The 26,018-nt window shown below is 44.0% G+C and overlaps 1 protein-coding gene across 1 annotated transcript; it reads right to left on the bottom strand.

Moving 5' to 3' along the window:
- Positions 1 to 43: 43 nt before the first annotated feature.
- LOC135708934 (RRP12-like protein) lies at positions 44 to 25,704 on the bottom strand. Its single transcript, XM_065231117.1, has 7 exons — positions 25,107 to 25,704; positions 22,864 to 25,049; positions 1,852 to 2,011; positions 1,518 to 1,790; positions 1,009 to 1,453; positions 415 to 946; positions 44 to 353 (listed from the first exon to the last, which is right to left on the bottom strand). Exons 1-7 carry the CDS (start codon positions 25,590 to 25,592, stop codon positions 239 to 241), a joined length of 4,197 nt encoding a protein of 1,398 aa, XP_065087189.1. The 5' UTR covers positions 25,593 to 25,704; the 3' UTR covers positions 44 to 238.
- Positions 25,705 to 26,018: the final 314 nt, after the last annotated feature.

The raw sequence follows: 26,018 nt of genomic DNA, 5'->3' as shown, positions 1-26,018 counted from the left end.
CAAAATCAAGGGCTTTCGAACCAAGGACCAAGCATACGCTGGATAGAACTTTCTCATAGGTAATAGCAGCTGTTTATATTTCAAGAGTGAGGTATTTACATTCGGAATCGCCTTCTCGCATGTTAGTATAATAACGGTATGTACTGTTTCCTATTTCCATAACAGTATAGTAATGATAAATTCAGTTACTTGCATCAACTGAGAGTTCAAGATTCAAGAAAGAACTTCCCTCCGAGCCTTACTTGCGCTTGGAACCGGCTTTGTTTACAAGACGGCTCTTTGCTCCGGCTGCAGCCCCCTTCCGGGCGCCCTTCACAATGCTCTTGAACTGACCGGCGTTCTTGGCTCGTTTTCTGCAATCAACAAGGTAAGTTAATCCTTTGAAACAATATTTCAAGACAAACACAAACTCACCTCCTATTCAGCGAATTTCTGCTCAGAGGCACATAGGCATACGGTTCGTGTTTGCCCTTCTTCAGCATGTCTCCCTGGGCCTTCTTGGACTTGTACTCGGTACCGCTCGAAACGTACGTCTTGGCGCTCTTGTTTGACTTGGTCGACTTGCTACTGTAGCCGGACTTAACCGATGCTGCCACCGGTCGATGGATACCTTTTCCACCGGCCACATACCGACCGCTGCTGGCACTCATTCCCGAGCGCATACTCATCGCTTCCATCGCCTTTCGCTTACGGGATGACGCCCCGTCGGCCTCTGCCTCAGCTCCCTCGTCGCCATCGCTGTCGCTTTCCTCCTCATCGTAAACCCGCTTCTTGGCCTTGTCCTTAAAGCCAACGTTCTCATCCGGATCCTCATCGGAATCGGAATAATCCTCGATGTCCTCGATGATCAACCGACCGTCCGAAGCCGTCGCAAATCCTCGGTTGGCATCCTTCTTTTTCCTGGGCTGCGAAGTGCCCGCCTCCGATTGGTCCATCGGTTGGGATGCTGAGGAAAATTATCGACATTAACTACAAATTACCAATTAGGTACCACACACCGCAACTCACTGGTAATTTTACTGATCGCATCCAAATCCGCCAAATCGACGATGTTCTCCGGCGACTCCTTAATGTAGGTATTCATCTTCTTCTTGGCCCTCTTATCGTCCTCCACACCGGAGTCGGAATCGGATTCCGAATCCTCTAGGATGTCGTCGATCGTCAGACTCTTCTTCTCCAAATGTCCCGCCAGGTCGGCATCGTCGTCATCCTCATCACTGTCCCGGTGGCCACTCTTATTTTTCTTCTTCTGCTCGTCCAACTTGTTCCGCTTAGCCCTGGCCAGTTCCTTGCGAATCTTCTTCAGCCGCTTGTGGGTGACTTCATCATTTCCCGGAACCAGTTTGACGATTTCCTCCGGGCCGAATCGCTTGCACAGCCGCTTCAGGGTGTATCCCACCAGCAGCCGGCAGTGACGCTTCGTGTCCGGAACCATCTGCGAGAGGGCTTTGGTCTGCAATGAAAATAATCGTTAATAAATCCCGGAACATGAAATGACAACAAATCACTTGACTCACTATCAACGGCAGATCGCTGGTGACCAGAGGGACCGGCAGGATCTTGATGTACAACAGCAGGAAGTTGATGGCGGCGTCCACTTCGGAGCGATTGTTCCCCACCATGATGGTCAGAATCTGTTCCAGCATGAATCGCAATGAATCCACCGTCAGAGCGCCGGTGAATAGTTGCAAAACGTTCTTCAGCACCCAGATGGTGTTGGTGACCAGGGTGGTGTCGCCGACCAAACCGGCGATGATCAGGTTTTCAAAGTTCTTGATTTTGCCTTCGTTCTGGAAGCAGTTATTTAAATCAGACAAGACAACGCAATGCGGTAGTGTATGTGGGACTTACATTGAACATGTTACCAATCAGCTCGATCAAATCGTTGGACAGGTTTTCGTGCTTGACCGATTCCACCGAGTAGGACGCGACTGCCTCCGGGACGGTGCGAGTGATGATTTTGTTGGTGAGTTTGATTCCCGGATTCTTTTCGATGAGCAGTTTTAGACATCTGGAAACGGAGAAATGCAGACGTATTTATTGGGCTCCGTTCGTCATAAAGTCGATTGGGTGATATTCTTTCGGTTAAGAGCATTGCTGTTCGGGCTGCTAGTTTGACAACTTTAGCCATTGCTATTTTATGTCGTTTTCATTTTTGCGGTGTAGCACTGGTGTAGTGTATAAGCAGGAATAAGCACGAGTCTTTGACAGCTCAACATCATTTGTTTGTAAACAAAGGTGCATCCTATATCTACACCCTAAAATATTTCGGTGTACGGCAGTGTAGCACCGGTGTAGCTACACCGCAAAAACGAAAACGACATTAGTTAGCAACTTGTTTACGCACCGGCCGCCGGCCGTTGATATCACGATTGTGAATTTACGTTTTCGGCTTTCGCACCGATTGGCAAATCAAAGTTGGCACTCGTGGAGAATAGAAGAACTATAACAGTGATGATGGTTTCAAAATTTTCCACGGGGAAGTATACGAATGCAATCTTAAAATGCTTTTATTTTGCAAATGGAACATTTTATTTAAATCTGGTTGCTGCTACAGTGGTAGAAAAGCTCAAATCTATGTGTACACCTAAAAATCTGAACAGAAATTAATTTTTCTGTATTATTTGTCTATTGAATAGTCCTTAAGTTTTCTACTAACAAAGCGTCAACCAGATTTAAATGAAATGCTCCATTTGCAAAATAAAAGCATTTTAAGATGGCACTCGTATACCTCGCCGTGTAAAATTTTGAAACCATCATCACTCTCATAGTTCTTCTATTCTCCACGAGTGCCAACTTTGATTTGCCAATAGTTGCTAAACTTATCGTCACAAACGAAGTGACAGACGGAGCGGCTCGAAATTTGATTTGACGCACTTACATTTGCAGTTTTCGAGTGTACCTCACGGCAACACTATCTACTCATATGTACTAGCTTAAAGTAGGAAGTACCGTATGTTATCTCTTTTTCTCTAACGAAAATTTAAAGGGAGAGCCTGTTGTCAAACAGCATGTCATTATGACGTTTAGTTGTTATCTGCTTTTCTTTTGTAAAACAAAAGATCATATGCCAAAATGATTAGGGGTGAACACATCGGGTTAACATTTGCTTAGAAGTAAACGATGTTGAGCTGTCAATGACTCGCGCTTGTTGCCGTTGTTGCTACAGATTTCTTCAGTCCGTGCTTCTAACCAAAGTCAGAGTCAACCGCGACCGAGAAGACATCGACAGAACTCCTCCGTAGCGGAACTGTATACGGTTTTCGGGGAGTCGGTGGATGGTGATAGGAAGGAGGACCTACTGCATTTGCAGGCATTGCTTGGAGTTTGTCGCGAGGCGGTGAAGTTCAGTGGGAAGGTGGTAAGTTTAGTTCAGCCATAACATTTGATAACGGCATAAAAGCATTTGTAAACAAACTTTCTAAGGTCCTTTACACGCGAACCAAAGTACGCCCACGCAAACCAACATCATCGCATAGGGGCAACTATCACTTTTCCGAAAGTGGTATTGGTATTCGCGTGTAAAGGGCCCTAGAAAGTTTATTTACAAATGCTTTTGTGCCGTTATCAAATTGATTTTGGATTCTGGATTCTGTATAATAAATTTTACTTTTTCAGGATAAACGACACATATTAGTGCAATGCGCTTGCTTGCTGGAAGATTGCACATACGAAGAAGCAAACGAATCAGCAAAAGTGGATTTTGTCTGGATTGGATGTGATCTGCTCCACCACAATTCGATTGTTGCGGCATTGGTCCCAGTCTGACGAGTTGGCGATCCGGGCGAAAGCAGTAGGGATCTACAACGATGTGTTCGATAACTCAACGGCGCTGCTGTATCGACTGTTCACTGTGTATCAGAAGCGGTCAGCGAAATTTTTCGCATCAGTTATATATAGAGAAGTGTAGCGAGATGGAAATGGCAGAATTATTCCACAAGAGTTTGTCTTATTTGAAAATAATTCTTAGCTTGGGTGAGGCTTCCAAGCAGTACATACAATTAGTGGAGATTCTTAGTAGGGTTAACTACCCCCTTTCCGGCCAATTAAGCACAACGCGCACTTAGTCTTTCTTAATCTAGCACAGTTTAGCATCAAACGAAATGTTATTATTACTGATGGCTTCCAAATTTATTTACCTTTCTGTACGTACCGTAAGATTTAATAAAGAGAAACCAATCGTTGAGATATTGTCAAAAGTCTAACACTGATTCTTGATGCCAAACTCGGCCTACGGATTCTAAATTCGGCCTAACGCATTGAATCGCCAATGAATTCACTTCGGCCTTTCGGATGAAGATAAAAATTGATTGAGCGCTTCTTCTTTGGTTTTTGTGAATTATGGGTGCAAAGCTTTATATAACGCATTCTCATTGACTTCGTTCGACAGCTAATTGACTAAAGTATCGTACCAAACCCACAATTGACTTCTTAACTCTGAAATCGTGGATTTATTTGATGTTTTCTGCTCGATAGGCCCAAAATGGGCGATTAGACCGAAGTAATTCTCTACCCTATTTTTGAAAGAATAGAATCTGAGCCAACGGCAAGTTCCGTGTGGATTTTGAGTAAGTATCTCAACTTTCAAAACAGCTCTGTTCTGGATATGAAAACGCTGAAATCCCTATCAGAGAAATTGAAAATCCTCAGTGGGAAATCCCCTCCGGATTAGATTTTGGTAGAAATCGTTATATTCATCACACTTCAACTGTGGATACATTTGGATCAAATTAAGCAGCATGCTTCGGAGGTAACCGAGCCGATCATTGAATTGTGCAAATCGTTGGTCAAATTCAGTAAATACTGCCCCAGGAATCAAGCCCAGATTTGCTCCCGCTGTGGAAGCTCCAGTTGGAATTTTGTGGATTACATGTGATTCGATACGAGAATTGCACCACACGAATCAACAACATTTCGTATGCCGGCAGAACTCGAACCACGGCTGGAAATCCGGTCCACCTTCATCTGGACGGAATAGCTATTTCCAAGGACAGTCATATATTGAACCTTAGTATGGAACATCTCCACAAACTGCAAACAGAAACACGGAAAGATTTGGACTTACTTCGTTTAAAAAGCTACAGTCTGCATTTCCCACACTGGTTCCTTTTTGGAGGGATAACCATCCTCCCCATGATCGGTATCATTATTTTCCTCAGCATTTTCTCCCGCAGAACAACAAATATCAAACTAGAGACGATGCCAAACACCAACGATCATCGTGGAAAATCGGAACCTGGAAAAAAACGTCGGAAACCTAAGTACATCTTCATTTGGATATACGATGCCCCTGGAGGTTCATCACTAAGGAGGGGCGAGTTAACGCCGGTGCCAACTGAATTGGCAAATTCCATCGTCGGTGCTTTCGTCAGCATCTAGGACGGATGCACAGAACGGCAACAGCAGCGAGCTTCATCAGCATTCCGCAATCGGGCGATCGATTGGACTCCGGATTTGCATAGTGGACACTTTTCGCGAGTGCTAGGTTCTCTGTAGGAATTATTGATTGAATAAAGTAGTGTTTAGGTAGCAGCAGTAGTGAGTAGATATTTTTTTAAAAATAACCTCCGACGCTCAAAACTTTAACTCGCGCAGCGAAACGAACCGACGGAGAATCGCAATTGCTGTGATCAAAGTGATTGGTGAGGCAGAAGGAAACAAGTCAGGTCTTTCATTATCACGACGTTCTTATGCATAATATAGTGTGACGTAACGTTGGGTCATGTGTAAGAACATCGTGAGAACAAAAAAGTCGACTACATTCCTTCTGCCGCACCTATAGCAACGCACACGGCTCCCGCACTGACTGTTTCTTACTTTCTCACTCTAATCAAAATTTCCTTCGATGAGTGAGAAAACAGCACCCCGTCAATGCGAGCGAGAACGCGAGTTGCCAGATCATTGCACACAAAACCAACGTGAATTAATTCAAAACAAAAATACTAGCGAACCTGGCGGTGAGGGGCGGAAGGTGGACTAGAATTCTATTACAGAGAACCACATTATTTTAATTAATTTCTTCGGAGAAAGTCGTCTGTAACTTCGTTTGTGTTATCGTCGAACTTCGGACTGAAATTGATCACAGAGTTTCGTGATTGTGTTTTTCGGCGATATTGATATACCTAACCTCGAAAACTGAAGCTTAAGATCCAACTACAGACCCAGGTACTCAAGAAAACGGAACATCCATGAAAGTGGTCAATTCGTAGAAATGATCGAAATATCGATCTTCGTATGCTCATATTATAAAAGTTGCGCACCAAAATGCATAAAGGCATGCCCATCTGGATTATTAGATTACATATTTTAGCTTATGAATTTATCAAAACATGTTGAAACCTTTAAGAAGTTCTGATTGATAGAAATGTCGGGAAGTTAAAAGATCTTTAAGCAAGGCAATCTAATAGATTTCAAGAAAATTCACTTCAGCGAATATCAAGAGCTTCAGGGCAGTTCCATTAAATTCAGGAAAATTTAAGCTTGAGACCTATGAGTAAGTTACGCGAGCTTCGGGTAAGTTCTGAAAAAGTTAGGGCTGTTCCATGAATATCAGGAAAACTGTGAGAACTTGTGGGACGTTCATAAAACTTTAGGTTCGTTTCGAGAACTTTATGGCAGTTCCATTTATTTCAGTAAAATAAAGGAAACCATCAAGAAGTTTCGAAAATTTAAGGATAGTATAAAAAAAACTTCAAGGAATGAACTTAAACACATTAAGAAAGCTGCACAGAAGATCCATGTTAAAAGGGAAGTTTAAAAATCTTCTGGGCAGTTCCCTTAATTTCTGAACAATTCCAGGAACATCATCATGAGTTTTATAGGCAAACTGTGGGTACAAAAGGTAAGTTCTGAAAACCTCTTGAATTTTTATTTGAACTTCAGGCAAACTTCAGGATTTTCAAAGTGGTTCCAAAAACTTCAGGAAACTGCAGGAACATTTAAGAAAATTTGAGAAATTCAGGGATATCCAGAGAACTTAAGGGAAATCAAAATAATTCCAGAGGTGTGGAGATAACTTGAGGAAAGTTGACATTTTAAAGAACTTCCAAGTAGCTCAAAGAAGTTTAACTAGAGAGCTTCAGAGAATTTCAGAGATATTAACGGCACTTCCAATAACTTCATAACTTCGAGAAATTCAAGAAATTCCAGACTTTCAGGGAAGTTCGATGATTTGTATGCGTAAGCTCCGATAAGTTCCGGTCAATTCAATAAAATTTAAAGAACCAAGAACTTCAATAGAATTGAGAGTACTTCAGGAATGGAATAAATAAATAAATAAACTGATTTCATGGAAATTGAAGAATCTTTAAGAAGTTCCAAGCAGGGCATCTGATCGTTCCTTTTTTCCAGCGAACGGCAGCAGCAGTATGAATTCAATTTCACCACTCCCTTATGTGCGGTACTTTGTATACCATTCAATACCCCCACACTACGCTTTGTATTCATACATACGGATGCACAGTAAAGCGAATAGATACCAAAAAGCATTCCCACTTTCTCTTCTTCAAAACCCTCTCCCGTACAGTCGCTCCCTTTCGCTCTGGTTTAATTCCCATTTTGATTTCATTCGGGTTCCTTTTTTCGTTTTGGCTTGTGAATGTCCAAAAAAACAGTCAATGAACGGCATTCATCGAACAAAGTGGTTGGTGTGTTTGATGCTAAAAAATAATAAGTTGGTTTGAAAGAACAATGGAAAATCCAGGCAAACGCAAGTTTCGAAGAAAAGGTTTAATAAATTTTGGAAAAAAAACCATTTTTACCTGTTTGGTTTTTGAATAATAACATTCAAGAATCAGTATGATTTTTTTTATCAGAATGAGAGTAGTTTAATGAATCTATAGTGCCTTTTCATATAGGATTGTTTAATATATTTTTTATTAAATTGTCAACCTATTAACTTCTACCTTTTAGAAATTCATCATAAATACATTTGCACGGATTTCAGCATTGAAGGAGGAAACACCTTGCACTCAGCATGCCACGTTTACTGAGCCAGCTGTTCAGCAGGATGAACTGGACAGTTTTTTAGCGGACATGAGGTCTAGCAGGTTCAAGCGGAGACCTGAAATGTATTCCAAACAAAACGCTTCCAGAACAGTTAAGTGTGTTGGATGTTGGATTGCGACAACCACACCATGTCAACGTTTGGGAGTACTGGGTACAGAAGGAAACCATGCAGAAGGATCTCTTTGAAGCAGCTGCTGTAATTTACGCCGTTCCATCGACGCAAGTATCAGTGGAACGTGCTTTCAGTGCTCTGGGGTTAACGTTTTTAGATCAGCGCACATCCTTGGGTGAAAACACCCTAGAAGATTTGCTCACTGTCAAACTAAACCAACAAGTTCTTGACAAGATATTTTTGAACTCAAATAATAGAAGTAATAGAAGGGTGATGTTTCAATGATCTTCAAGGCAACGTGCAATCATTTTTTTTAACAAGCAGATAAATAAAAACCGAAGAAGAGCAGATGTTTGTATATTTTTCGACTTATTAATGTCATACCGAGTTCTTATATATCATCATCGTATGACATTTGACGAGCTAAGTCACGTTAGCTCCGTAAATATTAATATTTTCATAGATTTCTTGAGTTCTAAAATGGTATGAACATCCATTTCCGACTTCTACAACCCTCCCCTTGGCTAGTTGTTGCACCTTGCTGTTGGTGGGCGGGCTTAATTTCATGCTAGTGGAGTGTTGGAGACGGTAGGTTTGTGATCGGCGTTGCAGGCTCATGCCGCAATAGAAGGGCGTCATGGGCAGGCAATGGGGATTACTAAGCTTCCCCTCTCTGATAAACCACTGCATGAGAGAACCAAAGATCTAGCCTAGCAGTGATAGTATCACACTTGTTACTCCTTTAATTGAGAGCCGCGTCGTAGTACGCTTACGTATAGGCACTGACGTTGGGTGTGATACTGGCGGGTTTTGCCGCAAATCACTCTTATTTTATTTATTTTTACGCAGATAGATTCATTTGGGTTCGCAAGGGAATTATACTATTGAAATATTTCAGAAAAGTGCCCAACGGTGCTCCTTCTATTTGCGTGACAAGCTTTCATTGTTGTTTTCATTGAAGTATTACTCAGGAAACAATGTTAAACATCATTTTTGTACATGGTATTGTAACTAATCTTATATGTGCTTCATTTTGATTTGGGATAAGTGTTTGAACTATGGCTCGGGATTTCCACTGTGGTGTGCTTCTATTGTGACATACCCATATGTATTTTTGTGGTGCCACATAGTCATAGTGGAAGCGTGAGAGCGTAGTTGGAACATTTACCCTATACAATATACAATTTAAAATCAGCTTGGAAACTAACTTCAAAGTGAAGCATTTTAGTCACTTGAAGGTGTCACCTGGGACGAACAAAGATATAATAAATATATGTCAAAGCCAGAAGTACTTGAAACACGTTAAATTTTAGTTTAAAAGCATGGGTTATGATTGTGTAGATTAGAGATTACAGTTATTTATTAAATAAACTTCAATTAGAGAATTCAGAAAGTTAATTAAAATAAGAGATAGGACGCGGGGGGTCCGCTTAGGGAGGCGACTAGCCTATGAAGTTGTATAATAAATCTTCCTATTTAGTGTATTTGTTTATTACAGACAATGTCAATAGCGAAAGTCATATCTTCAACCAGGCGCTTACGAACAAGTGAAGTTTTAGGAAAGATGTGTCTTTTGAGCAAATTTTTAGACATCAAAGTGATTGAGTGATTTATTGAAAGACATTGCGTTGCGAAAATTGACGAGTCATAGTCTAACATAGTAGTAGTAGCAGTGTCGCATGATCTTATCACAATTGCTACAAATAGTGCTGGAGGGGCCGGCAGGGCTGAATACGGATCAAAACTAACATAACTACTAACACTAAAATGATCCCGGAACTAACACTTATCCATTGCACTTTTAGTTATATATCAGTTTTATTTTTCTACTGAGTCATCTATGCTTCTTTCTATTGTTTGGATCAAGTACAACTAATACTAATCTACATTTATGTATGTTTTACTCCCTTTTAACCCATTATCTTTATGAATGGTGAATCATATGACGTGAGACACGTACAAGCTGGAACTCAAAGAATTACTTCGAACAGGATGTCAAACAAATTCAGGACCAATCCAAATGAGACCAGAAACCAACAAGGCATCGGGGAGTTATATATTCTGGGAGAGGTATTTGATAAATAATCAAAAAGTGGTAAGTTAAAATCAGAGCTAGGATCATGAGAGGTAATTGTCAATAATTCATTAATTAGTAGAAATCTCGATAACTTTTTCAAGGGAGCGTATCGGCTTTTGTAGGCGGTGCGTTTGGTCGTTGATTTGGCTTAACTGGTGGCTCGCCCACGCGGGCTGGCACTATCATCAGATAGGGGAAAATTTCCTCTACCTGCTGGTGGTGTTGATAAGCGTGTGCGAGCTGCCAGTTGCGCCGGATCGACGATCGGATGCATTGTTTGCAGGAGCTGGTGCTTCCCTTTGAAAAAGTAATCGAGAAATAACCATATTATCCTGTAATTGATATTACTATTTTTTTATTTCAATGAAATTAGTCATGACAGAGTAACAGATGGGGAAGGACAATAGACACAAGTTGACACAATAAACAAGACAAGTGGGGGTTAATACACAAGACAAAATGACGAAATAAGTGACGACAGAAGACAAGACTGGGACAAAAATCAACCTTAAAATAAAAAAAAAAAAAAGAATGCGCAATTATATTATCAAAACTATTTGGATCAGCACAAAAACAACAGTGACCAAACGGGCACCATAGCCTAGGAACGTCTGTGTGTTGATTTAAAATAGAGGCTCATAGAAGCAAATCACTGGATCACTACAAAAAAAAAAAAAAAAAACATCCATTTCCGACTTCTACAAGTTACGCTGTTTCCGGAAATATCCATATTGTATGGTATTTGCAGATTCATAGTGTTCTAGTACATCGGAAGTCGTTATCTTGTATTCCAAAATGGCGTCGAACATCCATTTCTGGCATCTACATTCCACACCGGTTTCGGAAATATCCATATTGTAAGGTTTTTGACGAGTATTCATAGTATTCTAGCATACCTGAACCTGAAGTCACCATCTTGGATTATAAAATGGCGTCGAACATCCATTTTCGGCATCTACATTCCGCACAGGTTCCGAAAATATCCATATTGTATGGCTTTTGACGAGTATTCATAGTGTTCTAGCATATCGGAAGTCGCCATCTTGGATTTCAAAATGGCGTCGAACATACATTTCTGGCATCTACATTCCGCACCGGTTCCGGAAATACCTATATTGCATAATGTTTGACGAGTTTTCACAGCGTTAAAGAAAACATAGGTCGCCATCTTGGATTCTAAAATGTCGTCAAACATCCATTTCCTGCATCTACATGTTACACCGGTTCCAAAAATACTCATATTGTGTGGTATTTGACAAGTTTAATTGTCTGCCTAATCGTGCGGGAGTCCTTCATTTACGCGAAATCCGCGTCGCGGATCGCTGTTTTCCAACGCTCAACCCGCGCTAATATGACTGCCGATATATAAAAAAAGATATCATCGAGATGAATCGTATCATACGTATATATTCCAAGCGCTGCTATCTCACACTGGAAAGGAAAATAATGTGTGTGCGAAATGCTTCCGTGCGGTAGCCGCTAGGTAATCCGTCTGAATTTACAGCTCTCGCAGTTGGCAATCAACTTGACCAGAGCAGAAGGAATGAATTTAAAAATCGGCATCTGCAAAGCAACTGCACAAAGCACAATGCAACGTAGAAAGGAAATCTGATTGTTTTTAGATCCCGTTCAGTGCGACTGTTTTTTCATCAGGTTCAGTGAATGCCGATCACTGCGAATGATGAATGAGAATAATGTACAAGTTCATGCAGTCACAGGCAGAAAGCGTTCCCTCTTCAAGCCCTGGTTCCAAGAAACTCAGGGAATTTCCAAAATTTCATCAAAGTACCAAGACCTTTATTTAAATTTCAGAAACATAAGAGATCTTACATGAGCATCAGGTAAATGTGAGATCATTTTAAGGAAGTTCCATGGTATTCAATGCAGTTTAAATAACTGCAAAAAATGCAGGAACTTCAACGACGATCAGATATGTTCAAGAAAATCGCGAGATCTTTTAAAACGTTCAGAAATCTTCAAGAACGTCTAGAGACCTTCAGAGAAGTATATAGATTTTTTGGAAGTTTCATTATATTTTGGGAAGTTCTCGGAACTTCGTAGATGATTAGAGATATTCATATCAGTTTCATTTATTTAAGGAAAATTGCAGGATATTTCAAGGAATTCAAAGGAATTATGGGATATTTCAATAATTTCATGAATTTTGAGATACTTCAGAAACAATGCGAGGTCTTCAGAAATGTTTATTAGTATGATTAAAATCTCCGGAACGATAGAAAAATTAATTATCTTCAGGAAAGATTCAAAACATCAGGGATGTCCAAATAAAACTAGTTTTTTTACGCGAATTGACTACTTTTGTGGATGTTCAAAATCTTCCAGAAAACCACACCGCTACCTGATTGCATATGCTAGTCCTCAGTGTTCGAACAATGATTCTCAAATCTCATGCATTGAGTCTTCTTGCGAGAATAAACTCGCGTGTGAATGTGGCAAACAAAATTCACGCTTGAGATTCTCATGCATATTCACGCACTCACACTGACAACGTCGAAAAATCATTCCAACTTTAAACTCATAAAAACCACTCAAACTTCAATTGATACCATGGTTATGCATGTTTTGTTAGTTTTCCAACCCCTGATGCACAAACAATAGAAATAACAATAAATAACGCCAAAATGTAAATAAATGAATATTTGAACCTGAAAAGGGGCCTCCCTTAGCTCAGTCGGTAAAGGCGCAGCTACAAACCAAGACCATGCTGGAGGTGGCTGGGTTCAATTCCCTGTCCGGTCTAGGAATTTTTCGGGTTGGAAAATTTCTCGACTTCCTTGGGCATAGAAGTATGATTGGACTTGCCACACAATTATACCAATGCAAAAATGGTACAGGCATCGAAAGCTCTCAGTTAATAACTGTGGAAGTGCATCTAGAACACTAAGTTGAGAGCACGCAATAAGCTAATATGCGATATGCAATAAGCTTGAAATGCGAAGAAGAAGAAGAAGTTGAACCTGAAAACTCATCGATGATTTTTGTGACGTTGAATTTTGCAAAGCAAAACTCATGCATGAGTTTTGAGTTTTTCCGAACACTGCTAGTCCTAGATTCTAATTCATACATGTAGCTTCAGAATAAGCGAATCTTGAAGCTCTTGAATCATTTTTATCACTTTTCCGCATGGCCCGTTCCTCCCGAAACACCGGGTGTGACCACTTCACATGATGGTCCAAGATCCAAATTCATAATTGTAGCATCAAAATAAGTGATTTCAAAAAATACGCAGCTCACGGGGCCCATCCATTAATTATGTCACGCTAAATCGAGGAGAAATTTACCCCCCCCCCCCCCCTATCGTGACGTTTTTCCTAAACCCTAATGCATTTCTTGTCACAAAATCTTAGGAAAATCCACGAACCCCTCATTTTATCTGTCAAACTTTCATAGCGAATCAAAACAAACATTGAGTAGTACTAGAATGTTGACTAGAATCGGATACGTTAATCGATTTGCTTGGGACCAATAGGCTAGTCAAGTAGTGAGCCAATTTAAAATCGTTAGTTTCCACCGGTTGATAGTACGGTGATAGAGGAAATGCTTCACCAAACCCGAACGCCTGTTCTCCATGTAAGGAGCGACTGATCACCGTCCTAGCAACAATCAATACGAAACTAACGATTTTAAATTGGCTCACCACTTTAGTAGCCTATTGGTCCCAAGCAAACGATTAACGTACCCTATTCTAGTTGAAATTCTATTACTACACTATGTTTGTTTTGATTCGCTATGAAAGTTTGACAGATAACATCAGGGGTGTGTGGATTCATGCAGAACATGCAGGGGTGAGTGAAATAGCTTGGGACTGCTTGGGACCGTTGTTCTGGTACTGAGTGAGCCAAGAATAATAATGATTTTCTTCGGGACCCAGTGGTCTTAGAGTTACCTCTATGGTCCTAGTGCCAGCGTGGGACTCTAAACAGAGCTGTGCACGATGGTCCCCCGGCGAGACAGGGGGTTGGGGCAGGCCCAACAAGCCGCCTTGGAAAAAACTACAAGAGACAGCCCCCTATGGGGTTGTACGCTATGGTGACGTAGGACTACGTGGTCTTATATAATAATCTTATTTGTTAACTGCAGCAGGAGCTTGTGTTTTGTGTAGGAATAGGAATTTGAGCGGGGTTCTCTCTGTTTATACTCTTTAGTATGACGCGCTTGACATAGATGGCACACAGCGACTCACGAAGAGCAACTGATTCCGATCAATAGCGGTGCGGCTTCTTCCTCCTTCTATAAATGCTCATGTGGGCTGCAACTCACTGCTTGCAGGCAGCCTTTCGTTGTTTACTGGAGAACAATGTTAAACGCCACGCGCCGAAAGCACAGCTGCTGATGCCGACGACCAGACACCACTACACACGGCGATTGGAACTGAATCGGATCAGCGGTTGTGGGCAGCCTTGTGATAGCTAGCAGCTTGCAGGGAGCCTTTCGTTGTGTACTGGAGAACACCATCACTCACCACGCGGTGATTGAATAAACATTGTTTGGTGAGACCGGATGGAATACAACTTTGAAATCTGTGTAAGGGAAATCACTTTTCGCAGGCAATCGGTGATAATTTTAATCATCATAGCAGCAGTTACACATTCGTGCAATTTTCAATAGTACCATTTAAAAAAAATGATAAGTCTTAAATTTAACAGATGCGTGGACATATTTCTGATCGAATGATGATAAAGTTATTGAAATTGGTCCAGGGACAGCTAAGTTATTAACGTTCAAAATCTTTCATTATTTTGTTGCATGTTCCATTTTCGGTTTTCACAAAGTGTACCCCCATATAGAAATCACAGACGTAGTCCTACGTCAAAACATAAAGTTGCAAATACTGAAGAAAGAAATACGGATAGGAACAACCGACACAGACCTACGCGAAGAAAAAAGGACTGCGATTGGAAACTCCGAACAAGGAACTGCAAATTGCTCGGCTTCCCGGGCTGCGATAGGTTAATCTATGACGAACTTCAACTTCGCAACTTCGTCGTAGCACTGCAGGAACTTTGCTGGACGGGACAAAAGGTATGGAAAATTGGGCATCGAGTGGTTACTTTCTAAGAGAGCTGTGGCAACATTGAGCAATTACGGGACGCCGGCGTTGCCCAGGACTACGCGCAGCAGCTGGAAGTTGCACTACCCACGGCGAATGCAAACTGTTAATAGAGGAGAAGAATGCAGCACGGGCGAGAATGCTGCAACACCGCAGGAGATTAAATGTGGAGCAGCGATACAGACAAGTGCGGAACAGACAAAACTCGGTTTTCTGAAGGAAGAAGCGTCAGCAGGAAGACCGAGATCGCGAGGCGATGGAAAATCTGTACCGCGTAAACGACACACGGAAGTTCTACGAGAAGCTAAATAGTTCGCGCAAAGGCTACGTGCCGCAGGCCGATATGTAGAAGGACTTGAACGGTAACCTTTTCACAAACGAGTGTGAGGTGATTGAGAGGTGGAAGCAGTACACGAGACACGAGTGGCACGATCTTAAGGAAGTCCATCCAGCTTCTTGGCTTCGCCGATGACATCGACATAATGGCACAGAACTTTGAGACTGAAGGCTGAAGCTAGGCGGCTTGGACTTGCCATTAACGCATCAAAGATAAAATACATGAAAGAAAGCCTCCCACCCCGAGTTCAGATTGACGGTGACGAAATCGAGGTGGTCAATGAGTTCGTGACTCACTGGTGACCAGCGAAAATGATTGTTTATTGTTTATTGAAACATTCAACTGACAATTACTGTCTAAATGAATAAAACTTAAACTAAATAGTTACGGTCAACGGTACGGAAAAGGCCAAGTAGCCGATGACGAAACACGCCAGCTGATACATTGAAGTCGAACATATAAAAAAAGTTGTTGAATTGCCGGCTGATTGCTTGGATTTTCTCGGGTTGTGTATAATTCCGGCTCCGTGGTTCCAAAAACAGAAAGTCGCGTTGACGAAGAGACCTCTCAGGGGCATACATATTTAGCTGTGACAGCAGTGTTGGGCAGTCAATGTCACCTGTAGGCAGCTTTCCAGCGAACATAGCTTGAGCGACCGTCCGTCTCACCTCTAATGGCTCGATTCCCAGGAGACGGCAACGCTCCTCGTACGGTGGCAAGTTCGTTGGGTCACGCCAGTTGAGGAAACGAAGAGCATATCTCACAAACTTGCGTTGAACGGATTCAATTCTAGTGATCCAGCTAGCATGGAAAGGGCACCAAACAACTGAACTTGACTCCAATAAGGATCGCACAAGCGAGCAGTAAAGTGACCTGAGACATAGCGGGTCACGAAACTCGTCGGAAATTTTGAAAATAAAGCCCAATTGTCGATTAGCTCTGGAGATGATGTCATTGTAGTGGATTCTGAAAGTGAGTCTGCAGTCCAAGGTAACACCGAGATCCTTTATGTGCTCTACACGAGCAAGATAGCGTCCGTAGAGAACATAGTCAAACATGATTGGTTCGATTTTTCGGTGATAGGAAATAATGTTACATTTTTCTATGCTTAGACTCATCAAATTTCTTGAGCACCAGTCACCACCCAATACCTAACATATCCTGGAGATCCCAGCAGTCCGAGAGGCTTTTAATAATTTTGTAGATTTTAGTATCGTCTGCATAGAAAACGCGGCATCCTGATGGTATCAGCAAGGCGACATCGTTTAAAAAGATCGAAAATAGTAGCGGTCCTAGGTTACTGGGCTACAAAATGGTGAGTTGACAACCTGGAAGGAGCGGAATACCTAGCCCTGGTCCTCACAAGTTCCTACTTCACGCCTCCTCGAGTCATATGATAACAAAAGACTACCAGCTGAAACATGGACACAGCTGGTTGGCGTAGCCTGGGCAATGTTGCCAGTCCGGCAATAGCAAAGTGAAGAGGTGCGACGCGAACACTGGCGCGGTAACCATAGTACGGTGATAGAGGAAATGCTTCACCAAACCTGAGCGTCTGCTATCCATGGAGGTGCGGCTCAAAACGGCGTCTGTTCTCCATGTTAGGAGCGGCTGATCACCGTCCTAGTGCCAGCGTGGGACTCTAAACAGAGCTGTGCACGATGGTCCCCCGGCGAGACAGGGGGTTGGGGCAGGCCCAACAAGCCGCCCTGGAAAAAAACAAAGTTGCAAATACCGAAGAAAGAAATACGGATCGGAACAATCGGCACAGACCTACGCGACGAAATAAGGACTACGATTGGAAACTCGGAACATGGAACTGCAAATCGCTCGGCTTCCCGGGTTGCGATAGGTTAATCTATGACGAACTTCAACCACGCAACTTCGAAGTCGTAGCACTGCAGGAACTTTGCTGGACGGGACAAAAGGTATGGAAAAGCGGGCATCGAGCGGCTACTTTCTACCAGAGCTGTGGCACCACCAACGAGCTGGGAACCGGCTTTGTAGTGCTGGGTAAGATGCGCCAACGCGTGATTGGTTGGCAGCCGATCAACGCGAGGATGTGCAAGTTGAGGATTAAGGGCCGTTTCTTCAACTACAGCATCATCAACGTGCACTGCCCACACGAAGGGAGATCCGACGACGAGAAAGAAGCGTTCTATGCTCAACTGGAGCAGGTGTACGACGGCTGTTCGCAACGGGACGTCTATCGTCATCGGCGACATGAACGCTTAGGTAGGACGGGAGGCAATGTATACTTAGCCCGGCAAACGGGCCAAACAGCCTGCATGCCGTATCAAACGACAACGGCCAATGATGCGTGAACTTTGCAGCTTCTCGGGGTATGGTAGTTCGAAGTACCTTTTTCCCCCGCAAGGATATCCACAAAGCCACCTGGAGATCACCTGACCAACACACAGAAAACCAAATCGATCACGTTCTAATCGATGGGAAATTCTTCTCCGACATTATCAACGTCCGCACGTACCGCAGTGCGAACATAGATTCGGACCACTACCTAGTTGCAGTATGCATGCGCTCAAAACTCTCGACGGTGCATAACACACGTCGAAGTCGAACGCCGCGACCCAACATTGAGCAACTACGGGACACCGGAGTTGCCCAGGACTACGCGCAGCAGCTAGAAGTTGCACTACCCACGGAAGAGCAGCTTGGCGCAGCTTCTCTTGAAGATGGCTGGAGGGACATCCGTTCAGCCATAGGTAGTACTGCTGTAGCGGCACTAGGTACTGCAATCCCGGACCGAAGAAATGACTGGTTTGACGGCGAATGCAAACTGTTAGTAGAGGAGAAGAATGCAGCACGGGCGAGAATGCTGCAACACCGCACGAGATTGAATGTGGAGCGATACAGACAAGCGCGGAACAGACAAAACTCGGTTTTCCGAAGGAAGAAGCGTCAGCAGGAAGATCGAAATCGCGAGGCGATGGAAAATCTGTACCGCGTAAACGACACACGGAAGTTCTACGAGAAGCTAAATAGTTCGCGCAAAGGCTACGTGCCGCAAGCCGATATGTGCAAGGACTTGGACGGTAACCTTCTCACGAACGAGTGTGAGGTGATTGAGAGGTGGAAGCAGTACTATGACGAGCACCTCAACGGTGAAGCAGCAGAAAACGAAGGTGGCACGGCAACAGACCTTGGAGCACGCGCAGAAGACGACAGGCTACCGGCCCCTGATCTTCAAGAAGTTGAGGAGGAGATCGGTCGGCTGAAGAACAACAAAGCAACTGGTGTAGATCAACTACCAAGTGAGCTATTGAAATACGGTGGTGAAGCACTGGCTAGAGCGCTGCACTGGGTAATTGCCAAGATTTGGGAGGAGGAGATATTACCGGAGGAGTGGATGGAAGGTGTCGTATGCCCAATCTACAAAAAGGGCGACAAGTTGGATTGCTGCAACTACCGCGCGATCACACTGCTGAGCGCCGCCTACAAGGTACTCTCCCAAATTCTATGCCGCCGACAGTCACCATATGCAAGAGAGTTCGTGGGGCAATACCAGGCGGGATTCATGGGTGCCCGCGCTACCACGGACCAAATTTTCGCGATTCGGCAGGTTCTGCAGAAATGCCGCGAATACAACGTGCCCACACATCATTTGTTCATCGATTTCAAATCCGCATACGACACAATCGATCGAGATCAGCTATGGCAGATTATGCACGAGTACGGATTTCCGGATAAACTGACGCGATTGGTCAAGGCGACGATGGATCGAGTGACGTGCGTTGTTCGAGTATCGGGGACACTCTCGAGTCCCTTTGAATCTCGAAGGGGGTTACGGCAGGGTGATGGACTTTCGTGTCTGCTGTTCAACATCGCGTTAGAAGGTGTGATCAGAAGAGCTGGGATAGACACGAGTGGCACGATATTCAGGAAGTCCATCCAGCTCCTTGGTTTCGCCGATGACATTGACATTATGGCACGGAACTTTGAGATGATGGCGGAAACGTACATCAGACTGAAGGCTGAAGCTAGACGGATTGGACTTGCCATCAACGCATCAAAGACAAAATATATGAAAGCAAGAGGTTCTAGGGAAGACAATGTTAGCCTCCCACCCCGAGTTCAGATTGACGGTGACGAAATCGAGGTGGTCGATGAGTTCGTGTATTTGGGCTCACTGGTGACCGCCGAAAATGATACCAGCAGAGAAATTCAAAGACGCATTATGGCAGGGAATCGTGCCTACTTTGGACTCCGGAGGACGCTCCGGTCGAATAAAATTCGCCGCCGCACGAAGTTGACTGTCTACAAGACGCTGATTAGACCGGTGGTCCTTTACGGCCACGAGACCTGGACTATGCTCGTGGAGGACCAACGCGCCCTTGGTGTTTTCGAACGGAAGGTGTTGCGTACCATCTACGGTGGAGTGCAGATGGATGACGGAACGTGGAGGAGGCGAATGAACCACGAATTGCACCAGCTGCTGGGAGAACCATCCATCGTCCACATTGCAAAAATTGGGCGACTACGGTGGGCTGGGCACGTCGTAAGAATGCCGCACGACGACCCAGTGAAAATGGTTCTAGAAAGCGACCCAACAGGAACAAGAAGAAGAGGCGCGCAGCGGGCAAGGTGGATCGACCAAGTAGAAGGTGACCTGCGGACCCATCGCAGACTACGAGGCTGGCGAAGTGTGGCCATGGATCGAGTAGAGTGGAGACGACTTCTTCGGACAGCAGAGGACAACAAGGCCTTAGCCTGATTGGTAAGGTAAGGCCTAGGTTACTGCCTTGCGGGACTCCCGAGTTGTTTGAGAAAACATCCGATTCCGACGCGCCAATCTTGACATGTACATAGCGATTCACCAAGTAAGATCTGAACCAATCCACAGCAGTTGACGAGATGCCAAGTATCTCCAGCTTGGCCAGCAAGATATTATGGTCCACCGTGTCAAATGCAGCTTTTAGATCCATATACGCCGTATCGACTTACCATCCTGAATCCATGCATCGCAGACAGTTAGAACTGAACTGCACCAGGTTCGTGGACACGGAGTGCTTCGGGTAGAAACCGTGTTGTTCTGATACCAGCAGAGAAATTCAAAGACGCATTATGGCAGGGAATCGTGCCTACTTTGGACTCCGGAGGACGCTCCGGTCGAATAAAATTCGCCGCCGCACGAAGTTGACTGTCTACAAGACGCTGATTAGACCGGTGGTCCTTTACGGCCACGAGACCTGGACTATGCTCGTGGAGGACCAACGCGCCCTTGGTGTTTTCGAACGGAAGGTGTTGCGTACCATCTACGGTGGAGTGCAGATGGATGACGGAACGTGGAGGAGGCGAATGAACCACGAATTGCACCAGCTGCTGGGAGAACCATCCATCGTCCACATTGCAAAAATTGGGCGACTACGGTGGGCTGGGCACGTCGTAAGAATGCCGCACGACGACCCAGTGATAATGGTTCTAGAAAGTGACCCAACAGGAACAAGAAGAAAAGGCGCGCAGCGGGCACGGTGGATCGACCAAGTAGAAGGCGACCTGCGGACTCTTTGCAGACTACGAGGCTGGCGAAGTGTGGCCATGGATCGAGTAGAGTGGAGACGATTTCTTCGGACAGCAGAGGACAACAAGGCCTTAGCCTGATTGGTAAGGTAAGTGCTGTCAAAACATTCCAGAACGGACCGGCAGGAGCACTGCAGTAAAATAAACAGTGCGTCCAGATATTGAATGATTAAAGCTTTATCTGTCAAAAGATAAGTTATTATAACGGAATTAAAATTAAATAGCTCAACCCATTCAAAAGCTCTACATACGGAATTTTCTTAAAGTTATGAGGTTCAATAAAATTAAAAGATATTAATTAAAAATTTGATTGATATTTCGAAATTATTGTTCATTGTAAGCTGCTTTTGTTAACAGTTTGGAAAATTTCGGTTCGATTGATTTTGAAAAAAATAAACAAATCGTTAACAGTTGATAATATAAAGATTTTGGTAATCTCGGACATAAACATTTACATTCAGAGAAATGTTATTGTTACTTCTTAGAATAAATTTTCATGTTAATCTCTCACTACTGGGACTTGATTTTTTGTATTTTTATACTTGTAGAAAAGATACAAATCACAAAAAAAGCAAGATTCAGGATTTCCCAAAGGAGATCTTCGAAGATCCGCACTAAGATCAGGGTGTATTCGATAAAAATGGCACACCGAAAATTTTCTGTAACTTTTGAACCGTATGAGTAAAAAACCTGAAAATTTAAGTAAATCTTATTCATAGTGTATTGTTCACATCTTTCAAGTTTCATAGTTATTCCACAGAGAACAGAAGTCCAACTTCGGTCAGAAGCTTGTGTAAAGATAAGTGGGAACATCGCCGTTACGTGGCGCTAGCATCTCCTGATTTCCTCTATAAATTTTCCACTTTCGACCAATTTGGCGGTAGTATCGATTGCTGATTGCTGTTAAAAACTGCCACTTGGCGCTACCATCACTTAGTGTCTAGTGTAAGTTGTGCAACACCAGCGCCGTTAGGTTATTCATACAGCAGTTCCAGTCATGTCGTCGAAACAAGAAATTGCACGTGAAAAAAAAAATTTAGCAAAATCCAGATGAATTCTCACATGACCATAATTTGAAGAGCCTCTTTCTCATTCGAAGCTCATCGTCACTGTCAATTGAGTCACTTACTATCATTTGAGGGAGTTAGAAGGAAAGGGGTGTAAGTGACTTTGATCGATTCTCTTCATCGACTTTCTCTTTTGATAGTTTGATGAAGGAGATTCTCATCTAGCATCCAGATCGACACACGAATGTGTTTGCAGCTGAATTTTTAACCAAAGAGAAAGTCGATGAAGAGAATCGATCAAAGTCACTTACACCCCTTTCCTTCTAACCCCCTCATTTGATATAAGACAGCCTAAGTAACCCTTATAAGTTCTGAAGACCAAGATTTAGACCTGTAGCAGGCTTGCCTTCGTCAAATGACTAAGCAAGTGATATCACCCGTTCGAAGGCGGTCCCCTTTGGAAGCAAATAGCTGCTTTTCTCATTTTCATCAAAAATGATCAATTGATTTCGAAAATTGCATACAGCACTGGTGCGGTGTGACCTACCCCTTGGTGGAACTAGTCCCTGATATCAGAGATTATGAAATATTTTCAAGTCCGGTGATATTCTTGCACGAACTTTCCGACATGGCTGATGTGCATAGGATAGAACAAAATATCAGTCTTACCTAGCAGTCGAAAGCATAACATAAAATAAAATTCCATATACTTACGCCAACCGCGGTGCCTGAATGCCATCGAACGTCGCGTGCAGCGTTCCGAGCAGCAGCTTCTCGATGTTGATCCGCTTTGCCTCGACAAACTCCAAGCAGCCCGCATTATCCGAGGCCAGGACCTCCTTCAGCAGCTTGAAGGCCTTCTTCATCTGTCGCCGCACGTTGGCATTGGTTTTGGCCACCGTCTCCTGCGATTTGTCCCGCTTCAGGATAACGCTAATGTACCGCTGGTAGATGTCATCCAACTTTTCTCCCGACTGGTACAGGGAAAGTTGTTCGACCACATCGAACAGCATATCGTAGATGAAGGTTCCCGGTGCTTTGGTGGTCAGTTCGTTCAGCGCTACGGTGTGCATCTCTTCCAAAACTGGGCGAGGAGTTACGGACAGGAAGGCTTTGATCGTATCGAACGCCGCTTGGCGGACTTCGTTCTCGAAGCTTCCTTTCGGTTTGGTGGTGTAGATGTTGAACAGTCGAGGAAGGAAGTTTTTCGAATATTTTCCGATTTCTGCTTTCTCCGCGTCGGTTTCCAAGTGGGGGATCAGCTCCTTGAGACCGTCCAGAATCGGTGACCGCAGATCGGGGTTTTCGTTGAGGACGGTTCCGAGCGTTTTGGCGATCAGGCGGAAATTTTGAATGTCCTTCGGGCGGCGACAGAAGCCGGGGAAAAGACCCCACAATTGGCAGCAGAGCAGTTCGAAGATGTGAGCCTGTTGTTTATTGTCGGATTCTTTGAATTTGTTCCACAGAACGTAACACTGGTAGGCTAGCTTCAGGATGACATTATTGAAGATCTCCAGCCGGGATTGGTTGAGGCCTTCCCGAAGTAGTGGGAGGACCCAAGTTCGGTCCAGATCGATTTTGCCAGATGCATCCGCCAGAGGAATACATTCCAAAACCAGTCCTGTATCCATGGAACCGACCGCCTGAAGAACAGCGTGTTCAATCTGGATTCGGGTGGACGATTGTGGATCGTATCGATTTCCGAGTGTTTTGAGAGCAGGAGCCAGTACGTCCCCGAAGTGACGGCCGGTAATGTCGAAAGCTATGGCCAGGATAATCAGAACCTGGTTTGAAGCGTGACCAAACGGAGAAGACGTTAGCACTTCCGTAATGGATTTCAATACTTTTTCGATCGGAACACGATGCTTTTCGACTTCGTCGTCTTCGCAGCATGGTTGAACGCATTCGTACAGGATATCCTTCAGGGCATTGGAAGCCGATGAAACTACTTCCATCTTGTCCGATCCCCAGAAATCTTGAGTGCAAATTTCCACGAATCTGGGAAGGGCACTGCTGCACATTGTCAGATTGAATTTGGCCAAGAATAGATGTCCTTCTTTCAGGACCGTTAGCCAGGCAATGGTCTGCTTGGAATCCGACCTGTCTGGTCGATAATCATACAGAGCAGCGATCAGCTTACCGGCCAACACGGGTGTCAGATTTTCCGTCTTGGACGAGAACAGCGAATGGAACGTCTGGAAGCAGTTGGTTCTGATCAAAACGTTCGTTGCCGTCATTATCGAAAGCAAACTTTCCGCAACCAGCTTGATATCATCCTTGGAAAATCCTGGCAAAGCATTGTGAAGCAAGCCCAGTGTATGCAACACCAGCGTTTGATTGTTTCCTATGTTTTCTGACTTAAACTGTCCCACGCAGAATTTGGCTACTCGACTTCCCACCGGATGACATTTGACCAACGGCTTCGGAGGCTCACCATCCTCCATCTTATCATCCTGGTCACCTTCCTTGGTTTCAATCTTCGGTGGAAGCATGAAGCAACTTCCATGAACAATGGCAACCACTGCATGCTGAGCAGCCTTTCTGACCTTCGGTTTCGTGTGAATCACAAATGCCAAAATAGAATCGAAGAACTTCAAAGTCGACGAAAGCTTCCATTGGGAATATTCCTGCGCTCGCAGCAGAACCGACAAACATCCAATGATGCTTCGAACGACATTCTGGTTGTCGGAATCTGCGTAACGCTCCAAAAGATTCAACAAAGTTTGACCCGTTTCAGAGAACTTCTTCCTCAATACCGCCTCCGGGACCGACTTTATTCCCATCGAGAGAAGAGTTACGGCCGCAACCGTATCGTTTTCTTCCTTGGTCGCATCGACCGTTTCCATCAGAGCAAGGAAATATTCCGTACTGCTTTGAGATCCTCCCTTTTCCTTGATGACCTACAATTGAGAAACAATCAGCACCTACATCAATTGAAGTCACAGACCGCAACCTACCTCTGTTAGCGCTGCCAAAATGGCCAGCATATCCTTCTGAACTTGCGAATCCGCCCGAAAGTTGTTTAACAGCTTCTTGAAGCTCATATTACTGCAAGCACTAAAATTCGATGCAAAAGTTTGGAACGTCTTGAACGTCCCCAATTGCGACTCGGTCATCCCATCCCCTTCCACCCCATCGTTCATGCTGAACGACCGCATACTCGCTGCAATTTCATTCACCGTCGGATCCACCTTCTTTGTCGCACCCCTTCCACCGCTATACGACTGGATGGCTTCATGTTTCAGCACCGCTTCCAGCGTCAACTTGCTGGCCTGCGAACCATCCGACTGCTGCGCCGGGGCCAAACTTAAGTTCGCCTGGAAGAAACGACTCTTTGCCTTGGCCCGGTGTTTGTTCGTTTCCGGATTGGAAGTCGATGCATGACCGCGGGACCACCGTTTGCCTCCCACTTTCTTCTTTAGTTTCGAACGGAATTTACTCATTTCGATAGTGTACAATTATTTCATGAAGTTTTCACGGATTTTCACGGCTTTTTCACGCACAAATCAGACTGGAAAAATTGGAAGTCGCACACGCGGCACACGATCTGTGATGGCTGACAAACGAAACAAAAACAAACGTGCTCTCCCGTCGGTGTTTGCGGTGTTTGCGGTGGGGAGAGCTGTCAAAAAAAATGTTCGAGAAAGGTTACGGTAACGGGAGTAACGTTCGCTTGAAAGGGCCGTATGCACTAGAGAGGGTCTAGTACACTCAGAAAAAAAATTAAACTAATTAGTTTAAAAATCACACTAAAACGCTATTCGCCTGGTTGACCCCAGGCTTCGTTTAGTTGCCAACAAAACGAGCCTAGTATAAACTTGAAGTATAAGGGGTATAGTTTATCTTTTGAATATTCATGCGTAGTTTAC

This window comes from Ochlerotatus camptorhynchus, unplaced genomic scaffold, assembly GCF_037179485.1.
Source record: "Ochlerotatus camptorhynchus isolate MF236.1 unplaced genomic scaffold, CSIRO-AGI_Acam_v1.1 ptg000343l, whole genome shotgun sequence".
Lineage (NCBI taxonomy): Eukaryota > Metazoa > Arthropoda > Insecta > Diptera > Culicidae > Ochlerotatus > Ochlerotatus camptorhynchus.
This window is presented reverse-complemented; position numbering and strand designations above follow the sequence as displayed.

Bases quoted from the DNA above. Each gene is read 5' to 3' on its own strand.
- LOC135708934 (XM_065231117.1), bottom strand. From the start codon at position 25,592: ATGAGTAAATTCCGTTCGAAACTAAAGAAGAAAGTGGGAGGCAAACGG. The intron at 947-1,008 runs GTGAGTTGCGGT...AATTTTCCTCAG, and splicing joins TGCGATCAGTAAAATTACCA to CATCCCAACCGATGGACCAA. The intron at 354-414 runs GTGAGTTTGTGT...TGTTGATTGCAG, and splicing joins AGAAATTCGCTGAATAGGAG to AAAACGAGCCAAGAACGCCG.